The sequence below is a fragment of the Malaclemys terrapin genome, chromosome 11, assembly GCF_027887155.1.
Source record: "Malaclemys terrapin pileata isolate rMalTer1 chromosome 11, rMalTer1.hap1, whole genome shotgun sequence".
NCBI lineage: Eukaryota > Metazoa > Chordata > Testudines > Emydidae > Malaclemys > Malaclemys terrapin.
Window position 1 is genome coordinate 71,265,346 of NC_071515.1, and position 12,266 is coordinate 71,277,611.

The following is a 12,266-nucleotide window of genomic DNA, read 5'->3' on the forward strand; positions in this document are numbered from 1 at the left end:
CCTTGGGCTCTGTGTTGCTGTGTAACAAGACACAAAATACACTGAGGACTCTTAACTGTCCTGCAATCTTAAATTTAGGGTTGGGGACCTTGAAAACTGGAATCGTCCTGCAAATTTCGGAGTGCATGGCAAATGCATGAGGAGGAAAAAGGCTGCAACTTTACATTTTTCTCCTGTGTCTCCGAGAAATTACAAACCATACTCTTATCTTTTAAACAACAGCTTCTCTTACCACAGAATTCTCGGTCTTTATTGTTTTGACTTGTAAGCAGTCCTCCATGCCTCTGGTGGTGCTGTTAGCCTCGGTGCTGTCTTCTGACACCTTGCTACTCTGCTTGGCACTTGCTTCGTTGTCGCCATTTTCCTTGAGGGGAGGTGGCCGTGGGTGAACGTCGTTGCGCTGTTTCTTTGTGACATGGGCATCGGGCCCATGCACAGTCTTGACGTGTTTCCTGAGGGAACTGGGGTCTGTGTATCTCTTTGTGCAGCCCGGGATTTTACAGACATACGGTTTCTGTCGATATGACAAATGTGAGGTTATTTTTAAAGCAGACTGAAATATTGTGGACATGCTTTGTGGACAAAGATAAGTCATGTCCTTACAGAACACAATGAACATGATGCTGCCAGCAAAAAAAGTGAAGAATCTGCCTCTTAGGATCTTGCAAATCATTTGCGGCGGATTTCTAAACTGTGATCCATGTTCTGCTGGTGGTCATGGAAAACTTGGTGGTGAGCCACAGAGACCTGGCTAGTCGCATGGTACTGGCTTTACTTCTTGTTTTGGGCTGCTAAATTCAAAGACAGCTACAAATTCACAAAATACTTTCCTAATATTACTCTTCCATCTAAGCATTTGTTGCCACAGGAATGTTTCATGATTGTGGATGGGAGGGGAGGTGGTCTGAGTCATTGGAATTGCAGGGGATTGTCTACAAGACAATCTCTCCGTTAAGATGGTGTCTACTCTGGGAAAATGTTTGAGACCTCCTGATCTATGGAAATCCAGAGAAACTAAGCCAGACTGGATTCTGTCTATCTAGTCTTTCGTATATCTCCAGCACCCATCACTCTGAAATCTGTTATTGTGCAAAACAAACCACAGGCACGCAATACTTTTTAAGACAATGGCATTGTATTTCTAGAATCATGAATCATTGATCACTGCAGCAAAGCAAGTCTGAGGCCAGACTTTTGGAAATAGAAGTTAGCAAGTAGCTATCCTTTCTTTTTTTAAAAAAAACTTTGATTTATCCACTTTCCAATTCCAATGTGCATGAGCACCAAAGCTGCGAAAGCTAGTGCTGCTTTTGAAGGGTTGAATTGATCACAAGCACCACTTCAGCCTCACAATTGCTCTAAGTACTTTTCCACTGTGACATTGGAATGGATCCATCTGAAGGAACAATACATAAATGGTTTTCTAAGGTTAACCAAAAATGGCCATTTCTATTAGTTAGGTATCTATTTTCCAATTTGACCGAAGAGCACACGTAAAATTGCTGGGGGTAGAATTATTTAGTTAGTTAGTTAGTTTTGGGTAAAGTCAAACCAAACAAAACCAACCAACAAACAAAACTAAACCAGCACAATCACATGAACAGCACTAGAGATCTAGACTTCCTGGCTGATCTTGGGTAAGTCACTTTAACTCTCTGTGCTTCAGTTTCTCCATCTGTAAAATGGGGAGATAAGTATCTACCTCACAGGGTGCTGTGGTGATTTAATGAATTAATATTTGTAATGCTCACTTAGATTCTTGGATGGGGCAATATAGAAGTATTATTACTATTATTATAATCTGCATTAGGGAAAAGGGAATAGGAGACGATGACTTACAAAGGTCCTTTAGCCCTAATGTCGGGGAGTAGATAATAGCTCTGTTTGATATTGAATATTGAAATTTGGGATGTCTGGGGAGCCTACAAAATATCTTAAGCATTGTTCAAACAGAGGTATCTGGTGTTTGGAATGCTCTGCTGTTGCCGGTTCAAGCCCGGCAAACAGTTCCAATATCTCCTTCCAAATCCTTCTCAAATACTTGAAAAGTTACATCTCTTCAGCTGGTGGAATCATCACAAGCCTTCTCAGGGGCACTGGATTTCTAGAGTTCAACTGCTTTTCAGCTCGAGTTGGGGAAAAATGTCTCTTTGGGTATGTCTACACTGCAATAGGGAGATATGATTGGAGCATGTGTAGACACGCCTGAGAAAGTTTTGACCTAGCTAGGTAGCAGCTGCTCGAGTGTCTACACAGGGTCCTGGGCAGGTGGGGTTAGCCTGTGTAAGCTGCCTGTGTTGCTGCAGCTTCCCTGCTATTTTTAGCGTGTTAGCTCGATCAGAGCTAGTGCGTGTACGTCTACCTGAGCTGGGAATCACACCTCCCAGCTAGGGTGACCAGATGTCCCGATTTTATAGGGACAGTCCTGATTTTTGGGTCTTTTTCTCACAAAGGCACCTATTACCCCCCACTTCCTGTCCCGATTCTTGACACTTCCTATCTGGTCAGCCTACTCCCAGCTGTAGCCTAATAGCTGCGGACTTGCGTCACCTTGAACTTTTCAGTGAGCCAGCAGGTTTGCACCACGGTGGGGTGATGGAGTTAAAGAACAATTTTCTGGAACAACACTAGACATCTCTTCCCTGGAAAATCCACAGCTGCGATATCCTAATGGGTTCATTGATAACACACGGGCACATTTCCTCATTTCAAATGAATGGCGGCCAAAGTAGTGATATACCGGCAGCCTGGAAACCTGATGCCATGAAAGCAATAAGAGACTGAACCATATTCCTAAGTTTTGTTACAAACTGATGGGGACAAACCTGGGGAATCTGGGCCTAATTTCTTGTGAATATTGATGGATAATTCCGCCTTTTCTGAATGTGAAATTGTGGTCTAGCCTGAGTACACAGGATGTGAAGCTAGATGGACCTTTGGTCTGACCCAGTATGGCCGTTCTTATGTTCTTAGGAGAGGGACAAGGTGGGTGAGGGACCAACTTCTGTTGGTGAGAGAGACAAGCTTTCGAGTCACACAGAGCTCTGGTAAGTTCGAAAGCTTGTCTCTATCACCAACAGAAGTTGGTCCAGTAAAAGATATTACCTCACCTACCTTGTGTCCTAATATCCTGGGACTGACACAGCTCCAAATACACTGCATACAAGTAGTGCGAGGGCTATCAGAGACCTATTGCAGCTCTGTGGATTGCTTGGTAACCTGGATCCATTCAAACAAAATGCAATTTCATGCAGTCAGATGCCAAGTTATACATCCAGGACCAAGGAATTCAGGCTATACCTACAGAAATGGGGGACTGCATCCTGGAAACCCATGACTCTGAGAAAGTGCAATGCTGTGGCAAAAAGGGCTAATGCAATTCTTGGATGTATAAACAGGGGAGTAGTGAGTAGGAGTTGATTTCACTTCTGTCCCCGGCAGTGGGGAGACCAATGCTGGAATAATGTGTCCAGTTTTAGTGTCCATATTTCTTAAAGGATGTTGAAAAATTGGAGATGGGTGAAAAAGAACCACAAAAATTATTCAAGGGCTGGAGAAAATGCCGTACAGTGAGAGACTTAAAAAGTTCAATCTGTTTAGTTTATCCAAAAGAAGAGTGAGAAGTGACTTGATTACAGCGCCTCCATACCTTCATGGGACGTAAATATCAGAAACTAATGGGCTCTTTAATGTAGGGGAGAAATGCATAACACGGACCAATGGCTGGAAGCTGAAGCCAGCCAAATTCAAATGGATCACAAATTTTTAACAGTGAGGATGACTAACTATCGGAACAAACTACCAAGGGAACTGGGGGATTCTCCATCTCTTGTTGTATTCAAATCAAAACTGGATGTCTTTCTGGAGGATATGCTTTAGCCAACCACAAGTTACTGGGCTCAATATAGGGGTAGTGAGTGCAACTGAATGGCCTGTGATACACAGGAGGGCAGACTAGATGATCTGGCCTTCGAGTCTATGAATTTATAAGTCTCGAGCTGCCCAGCCCTGGTACAAATCACAGTTGCAAGGGAGCAGCTCTAACTTACCCACCAGCTTATCACTGAGAGAGGTCAGCCTAGATATTTGGATTCAGATCTGAATACCTGGAAAGACGTTTGGATCTGGGTTGTTCATTTGGGTCCTTCTCTAGTTAAAATAGCTCAGAGAAGCATCCAAAACTTTGGAGTGCTTATTCCCATCTGAACCAAATCCATGAAACCTTTTGAAGTTTGCTTATCACTGGGTAATATAGTATTGCTTTAAAATTCTGTCATCCATTGAAATCACTTTATTCCATTCTCCAATGATTCATATTTAACTGTTACAAATTAGGCTACAGACTTGTTCCTTCATGGTTGCAAACATTACTAGAACTCTAGAACACTGTTTTTTCCCCCTTCCCGTCGTCTGCTAATTAGTAGTAATATAATTGTTAAACCTCAGCCTTAGCCGTTTGCAGCAGACCATCAAATGCGTTACAATAAAGGCAATTTCCTGCATTCCCCAACTTCTAATAGTGGGTCTTAATTAGCCAGGGTTAACAAAGCATTGCATCACACTTTATCATTGTACATCAAAAGATGCAGGTGCGACTATTTCCAAAGCGTCAGGACCCAGGGTAGAAATCACACCACTATGAGTCTATGCTGCAATCATGTTAAAAAGCAAGGTACAAAAATGTAGGACCCTGTTTGGGCTATTAAAAATTATGAATTTGGAAAGCACCAGCTTTAATTTCAAAAGCCAATCAAAAAATTTGCATACTTCAGCATCTATTTATAGTTTCTAACATGGCTTTCACAAATATAAAGCTAATGCGGTCTGGCTCTGCAGCAAAATAAATCCAAGTAAAAAAATGAAAGTCTTTCATTATGGTAAATTCCTTTTTACACGAGTCCAGCATATAAAGTGTATATTGTCAGCAAAAATTTTGTTAAAAATCCACAGCACTTGTGGTGAGGATGGGTTTACCTCATTGGAATGCGTCCTGTTCTGGTGCTTTGCTCTGTCCGAAGCGTTGGAAAAGGCTTTATTGCAGCCCTCATGTTCACAGACGTACGGCTTTTCTCCAGTGTGAGATCTCAGGTGTGTCTTTAAGTTCTCCAGTCGAGAATAGGCTTTGGCGCAACCCTCAAACTAAAATAAAAACACAATGGGAGCGATTCATCAACCACAGTGGTGGTTTTTGCCTCCTCGTCTGCTTTCCATTGCTTTTCCCTTTTAAGGAGCCTGTGTTTTGCAAACTAACATCCACTTTGTTGAGAGAGCTTTTCCTTCCTGGGCAGAGCAAAATTGTCAAAAGAGGCTTGTGATTTAGGGCTCCTCAAATTTTGGGTGCCCAACTTGTGATAGATACTTGACAAGAATCTGATTTTCAGGCAGGGCTGAGCACCTGTTCTCTGAATATTAGGCTCCCCTTTAAGATGTTTCAGGTCATGCATCGAAAAATGGAGGCCCCCCCCAAATCACTAGCTGCTTTTGAAAATCCTGACCAAGGTGTCTCCATTTCACTAGCTCCAAAGCTTGTGAGACAAGCCAGTTTTCTGAAGGAAAAGAGTTAAAATAACAAGTTTTGAAGTTACAGTTTGTTTCCACCAATTCCCTAATTACAGTTTGGTTCCACTTTCCTGAGGGCTCTGAGGTCAGCCTGCCTGACATTACCATCTTAAAAACCAAGATCCTCAATCTTAATGGATTCTTGGATGGCACCACAGGCCAGGGGCCTGGAAAGAAAGCAACTTCCCACACAAAGAGAAAGAGCCACTCCAGAGACATCACCAGATTTTCAATGATGTAAGTCTCACCACCATCCAATGCTGGCTGACTCTCCTTGTTTGTCCTATGGAAGGATCTGAATTTCAAAAATGTCCACAGCTCCCATTTCAATCTCTGGGGCCCACAGGGGGCTCGTTTTAATCAGTTTGCCTAACTCTGGAATTAGGAGGATCATTTCAGGCTGCCATTTATCTTGGCAATCAAAAGAGGCCCTTGTTCTGGAAAACCAAAAGTTAATTCATTGAATAATTCCGTATCGTTCAGGAGAAACAGGAACTTCTGTTGGAACCTTTTTGCCTCTCTCGCCAGTCTAGAACACTGATCAAAAGGAGCATGAAGAGCCATGAATCTTGGTGTGAATCTCTTATAGAAAAGAACTATAGTAATGGCTCCAGACACTGTTGTCCGCCACAGTGCTTGCAACCATTCCTATACTACAGGAATGCTATAGTCCAATTTAATGATGGATGCGATTGTCAAGGTTAAGATGTATAACTGTTTAGATAAAACGAAGGACCACATTTGCACAGGTAATTCTGTTCTAATTAGGGTCCCACATTGTGCCCATTACCATAGTCTCTGAGTGCCTACCCTTCCTCTAGTACATTTCTGAGTGGTAAGCTTCCTCTAGTACATTTGTTTCATTCAGCACGTCATAACCATGAGTTAACAGAATATAATTACTTTTGTTCTCTCACTCCATGCATGTGACATCATATGTCATTTACAGGTGTTGAAAAATATCACTCAACTTACTGGAAATCACTGGTAAGCGAGCATCACTGAGGTGTTCTAGCAATACTGGCTATTGTCACAGTAATGCAGCGAATTAAGAGTGTTCCCACTGTGGCCCAATTTTCAAATAATGGCATCTGAATAGCCTGGACAGCCAAATCCTTGGGTGCTCAAACCAGATGTACGACAGCTAAGCGCTGGTCTGCGAATGTGGATATCTTATACAGAAATTGGCTTCAAGGGAGCTACGCCGATTCACTCCACCAAGGAACTGGCCCAGTCTAATCTTAATGTATGGGTGTAAATCACCAGATTACTTAATCTTCAATGGGGCGGGAAATAGATTCCTAGGTGGAAAGCTGAATATGCAATACCACACCCTGTGAGATTGGAAAGGATTATCCTTATTTAACAGATAGGGAACTGGGGCCCAGAGATGCTAAGGGCCACATTTTTAAAGGTATTTAAGTACCTAACTCCCACCGATTTCAAAGGGAGCTAGGTGCCTAAATACATTTAAAAATCTGTCCCTAAGTGATTTGCCCAAGGTCATACAGGAAGTCTGTAGCAGAGCAGGGAGTTGAATCCAGGTCTCCCCAAATTCTGGGCTAGCACCATAACCACTGGACCAACCTTCCTCTCCATTAACTTTAACGTCCCAAGGGGACAGCCTGCAAGGACTTAAAGCCCATTCGTGCTGAAAAATTGGATCTGAACTTGCCCAGAATGGGGGGGAGGGTTCATTCATAGAGCTTTGGTGTGACTCTCTAGTCTGTGTCCAGACATACATTCATGTGGACACGAGTCCCCCATACTGGCTCACCGTGCACTTGTGTGGCTTTTCTCCAGTGTGTCTTCGCATGTGCACCACCAACATGTACTGAGCCTTGAATGGCTTCTGCTCCCGAGTGCAGTCTTGCCAGCGGCAGACAAACTCCTTCTTCTCCCCGTGGATGTGATCGTTATTGATGTGCTAGCGTAAGAGAAAGAAAACCAGATCATGATTAGAACAGCTAAAGCCATCACTGCATGTGTCACTCTGAAGTGCACCAACAAAACAACAGTTCCTCTCAACAGCAGTTGTGGTCTGATGTTACCGTGACATAAATAATGCTATGGAGCCATATGGGGCTCTTGTGCTGTGTCTATATTGTGCGTTGGATGAGAGGGCACAGAATATGATCCTTTAGACACAAGGGTAGGATGGTAATGCTGGTGTGTGATGGCTGCTGGCGTGCAGAGACATACTGACCAGTGTCTCACTGTTTCCTTGTACTCCTGTCTGAGTCCATCTGTTGTCTCTTGTCTTATACTTAGCTTGTAAACTCTTTGGGGACGGGGCCATCTTTTCGTTCAGTGTTTGTACAGCACCACGATAAAACAAATAAACAACAATACTACTACTTCCTCAAGCACATATCTAGCTTTTTACCCGTTCAAAGTGCTACTGCTGCAATGGACCAGGCCCTCAGCTTGTGTCAACTGGGGATATGACTTATGCTCTGCAAAAGCAATGTGTACCCCTATTCTGGCCAGCTGCAGAATGAACTGCACACTGAGGGTGGGGGAGGACTGGGAGTGTAAATGTACAACAACATGTGGACCACGCTCCATGATCCCTGAGCTCCCACCCAGAATGCTTCTCAGTGGGGGGCCCGAACGTGACCCATTGGCAGAGGAAGCAAAACATTCTTCTAAATTTCCATCCCACCATCAACCTCAGCCTGGACCAGTCCACACAAGAGATCCACTTCCTGGACACTACAGTGCTAATAAGCGATGGTCACATAAACACCACCCTATATTGGAAACCTACTGACCACTATACTTACCTACATGCCTCCAGCTTTCATCCAGACCACATCACACGATCCATTGTCTACAGCCAAACTCTAAGATACAACCGCATTTGCTCCAATCCCTCAGACAGAGACAAACACCTACAAGATCTCTATCAAGTGTTCTTAAAACTACAATACCCACCTGCTGAAGTGAAGAAACAGATTGACAGAGCCAGAAGGGTACCCAGAAGTCACCTACTACCGGACAGGCCCAACAAAGAAAGTAACAGAACACCACTAGCTGTCACCTTCAGCTCCCAACTAAAACCTCTCCAGCGCATCATCAAGGATCTACAACCTATCCTGAAGGACGATCCCTCACTCTCACAGATCTTGGGAGACAGGCCAATCCTCACTTACAGACAGCCCCCCCAGCCTGAAGCAAATACTCACCAGAAACCACACACCACACAACAAAAACACTAACCCAGGAACCTATCCTTGCAACAAAGCCCATTGCCAACTCTGTCCACATATCTCTTCAAGGGACACCATCATAGGACCTAATCACATCAGCCATGCCATCAGGGGCTCGTTCACCTGCACATCTACCAATGTGATATATGCCATCATGTGCCAGCAATGCCCCTCTGCCAGGTACATTGGCCAACCGGACAGTCTCTACGCAAAAGAATAAATGGACACAAATCAGATGTCAAGAATTATAACATTCAAAAACCAGATGGAGAACACTTCAACCTCCCTGGACACTCAATTACAGACCTAAAAGTTGCAATTCTTCAACAAAAAAACTTTGTAAACAGACACCAACGAGAAACTGCAGAACTGGAATTAATTTGCAAACTGGACACCAATAAATTAGGCTTGAATAAAGACTGGGAGTGGATGGGTCATTACACAAACTAAAAACTATTTCCCCATACTAATTTTCCCCCTACTGTTACTCACACCTTCTTGTCAACTGTTTGAAATGGGCCATCCTGATTATCACCACAAAAGTTTTTTTTCTCCTGCTGATAATAGCCCACCTTCATTGATTAATCTTGTTAGAGTTGGTATGGCAACCCCCATTTTTTCATGTTCTCTGTATATCTATCTATCTATCTATCTATCTTCCTACTGTATTTTCCACTGCATGCATCTGATGAAGTGGGTTTTAACCCACGAAAGCTTATGCCCAAATACATTTGTTAGTCTCTAAGGTGCCACAAGTACTCCTCGTTCTTTTCTCTAATCAGATGTTACTCCAACAAAAGAGAAAGGATTCCTAAGCAATCCCCGTTGCATACATTCCTATTTCTACTCAAGTTAGATATGAAAAATGTCAGGGCAGTTGTGCAGTAGGGATGGGTAGCACCATTATATACTTAGTTTGTAATGCCTTGAGTGTGGGGCCTGGACTAGATGACCTATTGAGGTACCTTCGAGTCCTACATTTCTGTGTTTCTAATAACAGAATCACTGGCCAGCACAGAGTAGGACAGTTCAGGACAGACTTGGAAGAAAGGGATATGAACTGCTAGGAACGCTTTACTCCTCCTTAGAAGATAACAAGCATGCAACTTATAGCAGATTTCAGCACGGGCGCCTATGGGCCTGGCCATGGCTCCCAGCCAACAAGCACCCCACTAGGCCTGCGATGAATCAGTTAGTGTGGAAGATAAGCCCTTTTTATTATTATTTATGTTACTGTAATAAGCAAAGAACTCAACCAGGAGGCCTCACTGTGCTAGGTACTGTACAAACATAGAGGAAGACACAGGAACTGTTTGCTGAGAGCTAGGTAATAATCCTGACATGCTGTTCATTGGGGACTTGATGGAGGAGGGAGAGTAATGGCGCCTTATGCCATTTTACCCTTGTGACACAAGGCTGGAATAAGTTCTTGCACTTTGATTTACATTTGTTGCCAGCATAGGCCCATCAGATGCCTCATAGCCGTAATGGAAACAGCAACTAGCACACCTGTGATTGCTGCTGGCTGGCTTGCCATGTACCTGATCTTACACTAAGCTCACCTGCCTATAATTCAACTAAATTAGAACTGATGAGACATATCAGATGAAGGCACGTGAGCTGACACCACATGACCTATAGAGTCGAACACATGACAGTTGCTAAAATGGAAAAAAAAAACCCATGATGGCTTTGTTCCACTTCGCTGAACTGCGGGTAGTTTAGCAAATTATATTCTTTAATATACATGCTGTGATATAGACAAAACCATGACATTATATTACCCTTTAAGAAACGCTGCATGTGTACAGATTTGTCCATTTCCAGGCAACTGCTCCTTCCTCACCCTGTTCTCAACAGTAGGAATTTCATGCTTTTTAAAAGGGATTTTACTACCATCAGGGCAAAGCCATGCACAGAGACCATGGCTTCTTCAGTTGGTGTAGGCCAGGGTAGTGCCACTGTAATCAGCTGAGGATCTGACCCCCCCCACCATATCCTGAATCTCAGACTAACAGCGAACAAGAGACATTTAAAAAGAAATCCCAAATCTAATTAAAGTGTATGAAAGAGCAAAACATAAAAGCACTGCTTAGTGTTGGACCCGAGCACCCTCTGGTTTTTGGAAGCAGTTGGTTCTCGTCTCTGGAATGGTCCAAACCAACATTCCAGCTCCAAATCCCTCTCCAAATGATGCAGCTGTGACCCCTTTTTATAGTGCTGGTAAAGGGCAAAAAAAAAAATACAATTCAGTGCCAGAATGGATGCCGGCTCTAAAACATCCACCTGCTGTCAAAAGCTTAACTGCTGGCAGGATATGACAACATCTGTAAAGTATGTGCTAAGGAGAACTCCATAGCCCCAATGACTGCGAATTACTCAGTTCCATCAAAGCCTTCACCCCTGTGCTGAAAACTCGGCAGCAAAGTGGAGCCTTGCTCTTACCTGGTGCAAGTCTAGATTCATATTTTACAAGGATAGGGAAGATCAATCTCTGAAGACAATAAAACAATTCAGAGAACAGTTCTGCAGCTGTATTGTTACATGTATAGACTAAGAGCCTTATTTCTCTCTGAACGGAATCTAGCTGCCAAAACCATGGCCCCTCCCCTCTCCCCCACTCCTATGACTTCAATAAAATACATCAACAGGAAGTCCTAAAATAAAACACTTGGGGTTTTGTTTTTTAGCTTCAGCGTTTTTTCAGCCATCCCCCATCCCTCCCAAGGTCAGGCATGCAGATCCTGCCTTCGCTTGCCACTGAGATCAGTGGATTTGATGGGCTGTGAGACGTAGCAGCATGGGGAAACAAATGCTCATTAAAACAGAGTAACTTGCCCGCTCAATCACAGCAAGGTATGGCTACCTGGGCAGAAAGAGAATTTAGCAACCTTGAGAATAAACTCAGGGTTTTGTTCATGCCAATCACAGAGCACGTTAAACTATGGACTAAAAGTGCAATAGGCTAAAACACTGCAGCTTGCTCACATTGAAAAACTAGCCTGCTGTACATGGTATAAAACAGAATAGAGGGTGACTAGCCCTCTGAAGATGTGTAAGGGCCTTAACACCACCATTGTTCCAAAATCTCAGTCTTTGTGGCACTGAGACACCCTGGAGATCGGCGTGGTAGAAATGGCAACGGACAGATCATGCTCAAGGGCATATTGTATAGTGGGAGGAATGGGGTGACGATGAGCCAAACTCACAGGAGGTTGCAGCATTCAGAATTGGCTTAGGTTTCCTCTAGGGTTTGAAGCTGAAATTTAAGATCAATCAGGTCTAAGATTCTGATTCTGTGGCCCTAAACTCTTACAAATTGTTTTCCTAGAACTTCAGCCCAGGTGGCAGAAGTATGGTGAGATCAGTTCTTCTGGTGAGATCTCTGGAGGCACTGGGCCACCTGCAGACCAGACCTGAATGACAGGCCACTAGGCCCCAGTTGGTCTGAAAATCTGACCTGGAATTAAAACTATGGAGGGGCAGGATTAGGGG

At 43.6% G+C, this 12,266-nt stretch overlaps 1 protein-coding gene across 3 annotated transcripts in view; it reads right to left on the reverse strand.

The window, feature by feature from the left end:
* Nucleotides 1-12,266, reverse strand: part of GLI2 (GLI family zinc finger 2) — a 247,879-nt gene that overhangs the window by 9,333 nt on the left and 226,280 nt on the right. For all 3 annotated transcript variants that reach the window (XM_054044740.1, XM_054044741.1, XM_054044742.1), the window contains 3 exons: nt 7,337-7,486; nt 4,975-5,139; nt 233-514 (listed from right to left, as the gene is read on the reverse strand). In XM_054044740.1, the coding sequence (XP_053900715.1) occupies nt 233-514; nt 4,975-5,139; nt 7,337-7,486 (597 nt within the window). The remainder of the gene's footprint in view (nt 1-232; nt 515-4,974; nt 5,140-7,336; nt 7,487-12,266) is intronic.